The sequence below is a fragment of the Fibroporia radiculosa genome, assembly GCF_000313525.1.
Source record: "Fibroporia radiculosa TFFH 294 genomic supercontigs, scaffold3357, whole genome shotgun sequence".
Taxonomy (NCBI): Eukaryota; Fungi; Basidiomycota; class Agaricomycetes; order Polyporales; family Fibroporiaceae; genus Fibroporia; species Fibroporia radiculosa.
The window spans coordinates 3,393-14,551 of NW_012133384.1; the positions used below are offsets into that span (position 1 = coordinate 3,393).

At 50.0% G+C, this 11,159-nt stretch overlaps 4 protein-coding genes across 4 annotated transcripts; all 4 read right to left on the bottom strand.

The window, feature by feature from the left end:
* Positions 1-44: 44 nt before the first annotated feature.
* Positions 45-1,202, bottom strand: FIBRA_04736 (uncharacterized protein; the record flags this gene model as incomplete). Its single annotated transcript, XM_012326525.1, has 3 exons — positions 45-65; positions 115-374; positions 443-1,202. 3 exons carry the CDS (start codon positions 1,200-1,202, stop codon positions 45-47), a joined length of 1,041 nt encoding a protein of 346 aa, XP_012181915.1.
* Positions 1,203-1,553: 351 nt separating this feature from the next.
* FIBRA_04737 (uncharacterized protein) lies at positions 1,554-2,477 on the bottom strand (the record flags this gene model as incomplete). The annotated part of the gene is made up of 6 exons (XM_012326526.1): positions 1,554-1,625; positions 1,678-1,938; positions 1,995-2,105; positions 2,161-2,204; positions 2,252-2,265; positions 2,323-2,477. The coding sequence occupies 6 exons, from the start codon at positions 2,475-2,477 to the stop codon at positions 1,554-1,556; spliced, it is 657 nt and encodes a 218-aa protein (XP_012181916.1).
* A 366-nt stretch (positions 2,478-2,843) lies between these two features.
* FIBRA_04738 (uncharacterized protein) lies at positions 2,844-5,055 on the bottom strand (the record flags this gene model as incomplete). Its single annotated transcript, XM_012326527.1, has 13 exons — positions 2,844-2,899; positions 2,955-3,072; positions 3,133-3,261; positions 3,311-3,517; positions 3,567-3,623; positions 3,685-3,888; positions 3,938-4,097; positions 4,147-4,239; positions 4,302-4,365; positions 4,415-4,528; positions 4,581-4,701; positions 4,753-4,821; positions 4,882-5,055. 13 exons carry the CDS (start codon positions 5,053-5,055, stop codon positions 2,844-2,846), a joined length of 1,566 nt encoding a protein of 521 aa, XP_012181917.1.
* Positions 5,056-6,871: 1,816 nt separating this feature from the next.
* FIBRA_04739 (uncharacterized protein) lies at positions 6,872-9,085 on the bottom strand (the record flags this gene model as incomplete). Its single annotated transcript, XM_012326528.1, has 12 exons — positions 6,872-6,927; positions 6,978-7,095; positions 7,157-7,285; positions 7,337-7,543; positions 7,603-7,659; positions 7,715-7,909; positions 7,958-8,120; positions 8,172-8,264; positions 8,324-8,383; positions 8,433-8,725; positions 8,780-8,848; positions 8,909-9,085. The coding sequence occupies 12 exons, from the start codon at positions 9,083-9,085 to the stop codon at positions 6,872-6,874; spliced, it is 1,617 nt and encodes a 538-aa protein (XP_012181918.1).
* Between the last annotated feature and the right edge of the window lie 2,074 nt (positions 9,086-11,159).

The window sequence follows — 11,159 nt, forward strand, 5'->3', positions numbered from 1 at the left end:
GGGAGCGGCAGACGTGACGCGCACGTTGGACGGCACAGACGACCCTAAGTAAGGGATGCCCCCTCCTGCAATAGGGACGAGGCGCGGCGCGCTTTGCACTCGGTTGTGCGATACCGAGCGCGGGGGAAGCGGAGGCTCTGCCGAAAGGCCGGAGTAGGACTGAGTGGGGCGGTGTTTCGAGGGCGCGGAGAGGTGCGGCGGGGTGAAGCGGGGGAGGGGGCGCTGGTAGGTGTTGCGAGAGCCGGAGGCGGACCCCGTCGCAGGAGCGCCCCAGGGGGCATATGTCACCGCACCCGTGAATGGCCGCGCATACTTCTCCCAGCATTTGGAACACGGCATAGAGGGGTCGTTGTTCCGGTAGCCTATGTTTCGGCCTGGCGAGGTAATTGGGCAGTGGGCGACGCTCAGCCGTGAATGGGGTGAAAGTAGCGGCTCCACTCACATTTGCCACACTCATACGCTTCGGGGTACACGAGAACCTGGCCATGGCGGAGCAGTGGATGCCCCGGCGTGGGCACCTCGGTTGGCCGTCCATCGTCGAGGACATTAGGTCTGCTCTGCGAGGCCGACGGACCAGAACTGGACGACGCCTCCGTCTGTCCGTTGGGGAATTCCGCACCTGCCGCGTAGAACTCTCGGGCAAAGTCTGACAGCGGCCCCGGAGGTTGGCTGGGTGCAGTACTCGGACGACCGCGGTTCAGGGATGGGTGCTGCGGAGGAGGGGCTACGCTGGGAGCCGCTGGAGAACCATGACGCCCGCCTGGGAAGCTGGACCAGCTAGACGACCCAGTCGACTGCGATACCTGCCATCCTATATGCTGCGGACGAAGCTGGTGCTGGCGAGGGATACCAGGAGGTGCCTGGAAAGGTCTCCTAGGGCCGAGTTCAATAGTGGACTCGCCATGCACCACGTCCGGCGTAGGTGTGTATGCAGGAGGGAGCTCCTCAGAAATAATGTCATCATCAGGTGGCAGCAAAGAAAGTGATTGTGTGGATCGTGACGGGTCTGCTGCGGACGAAGCAGGCGATGGAGTTCGAGCAGGGGTCGATGCTGCTGGGGGCGACGTCCGTAGATAGCCTGGCATGCCCTCCGCATCCTCAGGCACTTCCAACGAGAAGGTCGCTGGGACAGCTGGGGCTAGAGTGCCTGTAGGGTTTGGCGATACTGCCGGAGTGCGGAAAGGGTTGTGGGCGGACACCATGGGTCTGCGTTACAGCTCGCAATACGATTGGAGATGAAAGACGTGGAGTGAGTTTGATACGCAAGTAGCGACTCTGATTTGTGCCAGTGCTGGTGGTCGTGGCTTGCCAGTGTACGAAACAGTAGCAAAGACTCAGTGAGATGCCGTCGTAAGGGGAGATCAAGGTCAAGGCGTCGCTGCTGCGCATCGCGATGGTCATACTTAGATGCTGTGGGTAGCTTCTACTATCATTTGCTAGGTCCATCACGACTCACAATCACCGAAGCCCAAAAAAGCACCGATGAACATATGGCATATCGTCAAGTACAATATACAGTATACTACTACTAGTAGGCTAACTAGGTCATCCAGTCATGATCCACTCTCTTTGCTACTTAAACTCCGGAAGAACTCTGCGTAAGCATGCTCGATGTCAAATAGCAACTTCAATATAATATGAACAATTAGTCTCCGTGGCATTGAATGACTGACTTACCTGTCTCGATTGCTCCTCCGTAATCTCCTCCGACGCTTTCATGCCGTTTAGTGTGATGAGCCTGGTGTAGATTGGTTCGGTGACATGAACTGGATAAAGCGGGGTAGTAGCAACCCACCAGCTGACCATCTTACTTCTCCCTTCCCAGTCTTTGCTACCCTTAAATCTGGCATAACCAGTGACCAGTTCCTGAAGAATGGGATGCAGCTGATCCTTGGCGCGCATTCGCAGTTTTAATGCATCCATGAAGGTAATAAAACTCTGCGCAGTACATGAATGCATTTAGACTATAGCCCAAAACTGAAAAGGGGACATACTTGTGTCGTCTCCGCCACCCATTTGCCGGTCTCAGGTCCTGCTTCACTGGAGTGCTCAACTGTCGCGGGTACGCCAACCTTAACTCTATGCAAAGCAGCGGGGTGGTCCATCTGCAAAGACATAATCAGCATCAGCATTCTCCCCCATGTATATTAACAGGCGCACCCTGTATCGACTCATGAACTCATCAATGGACGGAACTGCATCCCCTACCAACTTCAGCATAGTCTTGTACTGGGACAGCAATCGCGTGCACGCCGGAGAATACCTCTTCATCCAGCATAGCTCAGTTGTCATGCCACGGCTATGCGCTATAGAAGGGCTTACTCCGCCGCAGTCACCGAGTCGCGCACATAGGCTCTCTCGAGGTAGTCGAGAGCAACGATGATGCCAAAGAGCGTCGCCAGAAGGCCATACTTCTCGCGCTCTGCATTTGTTGTATATAGGCGCACCTCTTCGTCGAGGTTGAGAGGCGAAGTCATTGCGCGGAGCGCAGTGGTCGTCACGATCAAGCCAGACGCTATTATGCTTAGATCGGTACCCAAGCTTATCGACCATACAAACCTTATCTAATCGGTGCAACGGTTGGCGCCGACATTTACACTACCGCGCCAAACCACACCGATACGCATACACAATGAATACGAAGTAGCACCAGGATACTTTATAGACGTAAGTACAGTACACGACTAGACATCGAGAACTCGAAATTATACATGTCACAGCAGCTAAACTCTAGGCAGTGTTTGTACAACGATACATGCATATCCTTATGCTCATTGGCATATTCTCAGACAAGAATGACGGTAACCCGACCCGGAAAGTAAAACATGCAATGTCTTGTCGTATCAAGTGTCTGCAGGGGGCAGGGTATCGTATTTTGGGCATAGTTCGTTCCAAGCAGCTGAGAAACTCGTCAGAAGAATTCAGACGGAAGCACAACAGCAGAAATAGCTCACGAGGAGGATGGTTGACATGTCTTGTGTCTTCAGGATCCTCAGCAAAGACGATTGCATACCCCATGTATAAATGGAAATCAATATGGCAATGCAGCATCCACGGTCCCGGATTATGTGTCTGCGTGGTTTGAATGAGCGATTTCGTAATACTTCGACAAGTGCATTGCCAACGACTCACATCGAACCGAATCGTCACAAAGTCGCCTGCCAAACCGATGTTGACTGTGTCTCTGCGCACGGGGTCCACGAAATTATAGCCAACGTCTGCAGGTCCGGTTCCGGCACTCTTAATCACTGAAAAAGAGCTCTGAGGTATATGTCAGTCATTGGGTAGTACTTTTATGATGCGTACGCACGCCGTGTAAGTGCATTGGGTGCTGGGCAGGGAAAACACCTCCAGGCATCGTAACTTGGATGGTCTTGTTCCGTGGAAGAGTGTATACGGCTCCAGCAGGGAGCAGATCCTGAGCAGCATATTTACCACTCAAGATCTGAAGCAAAATAGGAACCGGGGGTTTGGCAAAGGTGTAATCGTTCACGTAGTACGTTAACTCGGTGAGATTCTGCGGGTAAAAATGAGAGCAAGCTAATATGGAATACAACACGACTCACAAAAGTAACATTTAGGTTGATATCTACATCAGCGCCATCTATGGTAGGCACTCCAGGCTGAGAAGGAAGAAACCCCATGAGTGCCTTCCCTCTATGTACTATATAATGTAGGACATACCGCTGCCGGATTAGTAAGAGCATGGAGATTGGTCTCGATCAATGGGTATTGAACCAGTTCTGATTTTGTTTCAGGTTCCACCTCTGGGGCGCCCCTGTACCGTAAAATAGCCATGCCAGGTTGCGGAGGTGGTGTAGGGCTGAGAGATTCTGACTCTGCTGGTGCCCTTATCCAGTAGTTTGCAATAGGTTGATTGGCCTCAAGCTACGATGCGTTCAGAAACCGCAAAGGCGGCGACAAAAGGTAGACATACAATGAAGGAATAGCGTTGGCCAGAATGTATCTGAACGAAGTTGATCCCGGGCAGGGGCTGAGTGTTCTGACCATCGGCTTCGATGATTGTAAAGTTATGGCCATCAATGGTAAAATTGAAATATGGATTGCAGGACATGGAAATAAGCCGGAAACGATAGCTTTGCGTCGCTCAGAAGAGGTTCTAGATTTCATGCATTTATCACTCACCGCAATCCCGGCGTGACGGTAATCACTGATAGCGGAGAAACTGAATCGTTCAGCGAACGTCCCATTCCATTGATCAATATTGAATCAGGATTTCTACCGATGAACAAGGCCTAAGCTTTCGAAGAAGACAAGGAATGTAGTCCTATGGGACGTACCCGAAGAGGGGAATCTCGAGCGCCGGCTCATGATACCAGTCGAAGAGAGTAATTATGGTGTTGTCTGTACTAGATATTAGCATAGCGACGAATGGCGACCATGTACGACCAACCATCGTCGACGTCGTATAAGTCCTTGTGGGGATCGTGCGGATCGTACACAATGAACGGACCACGTAATCCATCGCAGTACTGCAACCCTTCATGGCTATGATACCAAAACGTGCCTGTACTAAATCGTTACCGCGAAGAAATGGGTACAAGTAATTCGGTACTTACCGGCCTGGTCTGGTACGGAGAAATCATACAAGAACGAATCTCCAGAAGTCAGCGGGCACTGGCTAACCATGGAAGTCCCGTCTGCCCAATTAGTCCCATGCTGGTAAATACCGTGCCAATGCTGGCATGCCAAAATGTTAGCTGCATTCTGGATAACGAGGAGCCAACTCACGACGGTTGCGGTCTCATTCATAGTATGGTCTGTCAGATAATTATGAACATTGATTTTGAAATTGTCCCCCTGAAATAATCTCAACAAAGGGCATGCATGGGACAACAGGAACCAAGAAACTATACGCACTTTGTATCCTGTAATTGGAGGTCCAGGCAAGAGTCCATTGGGCAGGACGGCAAGGCGGGTGAAACCATCTGGGGTAACGTTGGCATTCACAAGTGCCAGCTCGGCAACAGGTCCAATAGACGAACGTCTAGCTTGAACCAACAGAACCCCTGCTGCTAGGGCGAGAAGTAACATAGTCGTAACTTATTCAAAATATTACAGCGCAGAGAATAGTTAAATGAGCGGGGACCTTCAAGGGAGCCAGGATGTGGACGGTTAATGACGTCTGCGACATTTGTACTCGGACTTCTGTGAGGTCGAAAATAGAACACGCACCGCATCGCGTATGTGTCGAATATGGGGAAATGATCAAGGGCGCCATCGCCCGAGCATCAGCCACATGCACTAATTAGCGTGATCCATAGCCTAGTGACCACAGATCGGCGGAGCTGGAGCTCGAAACATTCTACTTGGTACTTGCCGTGTGCTGTGCTAGAAATGACGCCGAAGTGGTGTGAATATGTGGATCGATTGTCAACGAATATACTTCTATCTATCATTGAACTGTCCGTTCTCAAGGAATGACGCCGCCTTCTAGGATGATTCGAACACCATGCCCGTCGATGTCGACCATAAAATCGCGATATTTTCGGTTCCCAAAAATGGCGCCCCACCTACTCAGGTCACGTTGTGCTAGTCTCACTCGGGGCGAGGTCATCTGGGTCGTATTTACTGTCAAATGAGGGGTCGGATTCTCGGAAAAGACCTAATTTCGAAATGCTTCCCGGGCCAATCAGCAGGCGCACTGCATAGCAGGCGATCCGCATTTCTTCTCGTTCGGTGTCCGCCTCCCGGCGATTTTTATTTTGGTGCCTTGAAGGCAGCTTGAAGTCTCTGGGCCACGTTGGATCCATATGCGTAAGTAGCGAATTAAGTTCGAATCAGTTCGCACATAAGCACAATGTTTTCAATTCAGCTCAGACGCGGTCCTTACCCGTAGTCTTGCACCCAGACGTCTAGAAGACGCTTAGACACGTCTGGATACGAAACCACTTACCCGGCTTCGTTGAGAGAGGCGGCAGGCAACATCGAGTTCAACGTTGTTTCGGTCCATTCCCTGCGGGAAAGCTGTCATGAGGCCTTGAGGTTTTGTACAATGATCAAGGATCGGGAGGACAGGTAACAGAGACCGGTATTAACGGGCGCCATGAACCGCTTGTTTCACTGTTGTCGACAGTGGCCGCCGCGATAGCCTGAAAGGCTTGGTACTGAGAATATGGCTGTTATGTAGCGCATCGGAAACGATGCGTACCGTGCAAGAGAAAAATACCTCGAGTAGACACTATACGCAATCGTTGAAACGGGAGCCCTTACAAGTTACGATGAAAACCGCGGTTTGACAACTGGCTTGCTGAAGTTTGAAGCGTCGCAAGCACAAGTACGGCACGTGGCAGTGAATGGCGTTTCGGCAACTCGAGTTGATGGATGCGACTTCGTTCGCGCCGCAACATTCAAGTTCTGTGCTATCATATTGAGGTTAGGGTAATATGTGACCGCTTGCATACATCGCTAGTCCTTGCGCTTGAAGCACGATTCGATTTCATCCTGATGTACCCATTCAAGACTTGCCACTATCTCGGATCAGCTCGCGACTAGGACGCGAGACTCGCGACCTCTTTCGATCCTAGCATTCAATCAGATTCCGTGTATGCATTTAAAAATGAAGTAGTATATGATATATAAGAATGAGCACATTCGAAGAGTGGGATGAGCTACAAGTGCCAGAGCCACCGACAGTACATAAATATTAATAGCGAGCAGCCTGAGATGGCGTTAAATATGTACGTAAACGTAGTAAACTAATTACTGCCAATCAGAATATAGATAATTACCTAAAGTTTCCCTTGCAAGTCCGCGCATGATTGCGTTCCAAAAATGACCTCAATATTACAGCCCATCGGAAAGTGTATCGAGTCGCATGAGTCTGGTCGAATCCCTAGCGCAAATTGAATCACGTATCCCAGGGGGGAAGTGCGTCGTATTTGGGACATAGCTCTTGCCAGGCCACTGAGAAAGCAATGAGATAATCTTTTATAGGGATATGCATGGATGCTTACGAGGAGGGGTATCAACAAATGGAGTATCTTGGGGATCCTCTGCGAAGACAATAGCAAACCCAGCGTACAAGTGGAAATCAATATGACAATGGAAAAACCACGGTCCTGGGTTATTTGTCTAGGCATTTTCGATACATATATTAGCGATTGAAAAACAAGCCAAGCCAATGTTAACGCACATCAAACCGGATAGTAACGTTGTCACCGGCCAAGCCAATGTTAACAGCATCTCGGCGAACCGGATTGACGAAGTTGTAGCCACTGCCCGAAAGGCCAGTACCGGCACTCTTGACGACAGAGAATGAATGCTGAGGATACTTGTGAGTGTGCCATCACGCCACTGTTTTATAAATGCGCACGCCATGTAAATGCACCGGGTGCCTAACGCCCACGACGCCACCAGGAATGGTAAGCTGGACGCTTTTGTTTCGCGGGAGAGTGTAGACGCTTCCTTCGGGAAGCAAATCCTGAGCAGTGTAGTGGCCACTCAGTATTTGGAGAAGAACGGGAATGGGGGGCGAGATGAAGGTATGTCCATTCACGAAGAACCGTCCGTCTGTAGTGTTCTGCCGAATTCGAGAAGACGGGGTCAGAAAATAACAACCTGGTAGATTGAGCTGCGCACAAAAGTAACGTCCAAATTGAGATCTACATCTACGCCATCTAAGGTTGGCAATCCGGGCTGGAATACAATACAATAAGTACTTCCGCCACATGCATAATAATTCGGTACGCACGGGTGTTGGGTCGGTAAGGGCATGTAGGTCGGGTTCAAAGAGGGGAAATTGAGATGGCGTTGCATCAGTCTCAGGGTAAGCATCAGGAGCACCCTCATAACGGAGGATAGCCATGCCAGATTGCGGCACTGGAGTACCAAGGGTTTCTTGTGCAGCTCTAATCCAATAATTTCCAATCGGTTGATTGGCTTCCAGCTAAAAAAAGTCATGAGTCGTTCAGAAGATGAATACGTTGAAGCTTACAATGAACGAATAACGTTGGCTAGCGAAAATCTGTATAGAGTCGATTCCAGATAATGGAACAGTGTTCTCGCCGTCAGCTTCTATTATTGTGAAATTGTCGTGGCCATCGATAGTGAAATTGAAGAATGGATCACAGGACATGGAAATGAGTCGGAACCGATAGCTGTTGTTTGCCCATTGAGAAAGAATCTCAGATGTTTCATATACAACTCACCGTAATCCTTGGGTCACAGTTATGACAGACAGAGGGGAAGTTGTGTCACCCGCCATACGGCCTAATCCGTTGATCAAAACAGAGTCCGGATTTCTAAACGTAGTTAGGTCGTATGCATGTTTCTCCTAGCAGACTCATCCGAATGTACGTACGCAGGAATGGGGACTTGCACAGCGGGGACGTGGTACCAGTCCGATAGCGTGATAATTGTGCTTTCTAGTACGATATTTTAGCAATGAAGAATGAAGAGGAACGCGATACTTGCCATTATCGACATCGTACAGATCTGCATGTGGGTCGAAAGGGTCGTACACAATGAATGGCCCTCGCAAGCCATCACAATACTGAAGCCCTTCATGGCTATGGTACCAGAATGTCCCTGCATTAGGGTTAATCTTTATGATAGACCAAATACAAAATTTGAGACACTTGCCGGCCTGATCTGGGACGTTGAAGTCGTACAGGAATGAATCCCCCGAGATTATTGGACATTGAGTAACCATTGCAGGACCATCGGCCCAATTAGTTCCGTGCTGGAAAAGACCGTGCCAGTGCTGTAAGATGCATAAAGTCAGACAACGTTTCTCGAAAAGGTATGCGCGACTCACGATCGAAGTTGTCTTATTCATTGTATGATCGGTCAGGGAGTTCTGTACATTAATCCTAAAATTGTCTCCCTAGGATGCAAGCCGTCATGAGATCATAGAAAAATGTGACGGATGATAAGTCCCTCGCACTTTATAACCCGCAATTGTAGGTCCTGGAAATGTTCCATCAGCAAGAACGGCAGAGCGATTGAAGCCGTCTGGTGCAATGTTAGCATTGACAATATGGAGATTAGTGACAGGCCCAATGGAAGCTTGCGCTTGACGAATCGACAAAGCGATTGCCGAGAGTATTGGAAGCAGCTTCATTGCCGCAAAATAGATGAAAAGTAAGACTTAGAAGGAGCTGAACGGGGAGTGACTCCTGGAAAGTTCGGAGTGGTGAAGAAGAGCCATTGCGACCTCTACAGAATTTATACCGAGCTCTCTAGGCCGGCGCACAAAGGGCGCGCATTCGTCATGAGTACAGCAATGATCCGATAGACAGTTGCGCCCAGATGCTATGGAGGCAAGAGACTAAGCCAGCCAAACCAAGTCGTGACGAGTTAGGCTAGCGTGAGCGGTGAATGGGCAGTGAAAGCCGGAAAGGTGCCAGGGCCTTCAGTGGCAACATGGGACATAATGATAAGCTGGTCACTGAAGACCGTGCATTTGTGTTCTCCTGACTTGGGAGACTTGGTTCTCCTGAGTCAGATGGTTGGTCCCTCCTGAACAAAACTTTCGTTCTCCTGTATGTATTACCGTTTTCCTCTTGCTGATACTGTGGAGAATAAATTCTTCAAAATCTGTCTGCACTGGTGCACTGTCAGATTTGATGCTTCGAGCGCTTGTTTCACCACCAACCTGGGATCGCAGCACATAACTAGTCTATAGCGCATAACAACCGTTTAGGATGTAATAATAGCTGTTCAATTTGTCGAGAAACTCAGGCAACCATACGCGCGACAGAGGTGTGGGCTCAACATGCTAATAGCATTGACCACGGAAATGTCGGACAAGTCATTCGGGCCCGCCATGCGCTCAAAGTTAAAGAGGATAGACCAGCCGGATCATTGCAGCTACAAAATCTAATTCGCCTCGTGAATGAGAATGGCTCACCAGAAATGATGAACGAAGAGTCGTTGTTTCGGCCTCTTCTAGTCCTGGGCTTGCGTTCCAGAAAGCCACCTACCTGGGCACCGGAATGAGGCAGACCGTTAGTAAAAATTTTGGCGAAAACAGATTGGATCGAAAAGCTGTCAGAGGTGTGGGTACCGCCGTCGCTCACCGATGCACGTCGACCGCAGGTCGGAGACATACGAGCGTCATCGTTGAGTGGTCGTTAGCGCAACTGGCTGAATCTACGAGATGTCGTAGAGCAGAGGAGCTGATTCATTCTCTACGGAGGCACGGAGGCGAAGCACGCTAGTGAAATGCACAAAATCCGTCATGATAATGGCGGCATAGCCTGCAGTGCAAATAGCCTGCACAGCGGCGCAGAGTTTAAGCCGTGTCCCACCTAGCGCCCGTATGGTGGCTGGAAATAGCTTTGGGAGTTTGGACTTAATTTACCCTCAAGTAGAACTGGCAGGTCTAATGATTTTAACGTATTTTTGCGATCTCCCCTACTCCCTTGTCGGTTCATGGTTTTGACCAAGGCGGCTAACAGGCAGTCAACGTTCTAGACGAGTTGTAGATCTATTCAGGCTATTCGGTTCAATCTGCTTCGAGATAGACACTCGCGTCTGACGCGCTTCTGCTATTCTCTGCGGATTTCTGCGGCGCAGTGGAGTCTCGCCTGTCACAATTGCAGTGACTCGAACCACATGGATACGGTGGCCCCCCCTCTTTCGGTGAGTACCTTTTCCGCCAATGCTTATTGTCAGCTTTCTAGGCGGTTACAGTGAATCATTCTTCACTTATGTACAACTCCTGACAAGACCGCGTGGACCTGCATTTTAGCCAACTCTCAATCCATGCCCTGTCTAGGCACGATGGACACCCGGCCTACATCAATTTGTCTCAGCAGGTTGCTCAAGTAAGACTAGTTCAATCCCAAGTGTTCGGATTCCACATGCAGCACACCCTTTGTGGGACAGTAAACTTTATCAGCGCGCGCGCCCAGTATCCGCAATCGTCTTGTTCTGGTTACGATGACCACGCTGAACGTTAACTGTGTCGGAACCGACTGCATCATCGACGTGTTCGGTAAAACCATCAAAGCTCCGAGGTCTCGCTCTAGTACTATGTCGGTAACAGCTTCGGCGTCACGGAGTGTTAAACAGGCTAATTCACCTCGAATCCACGTCGCGATACCTCATGTAATCACTTCACGACTAGTGACGCTCACAACACCGTAAGCCCACTATGGCTGTTGCAACCAACTATGCCTTCCCCACCGCCT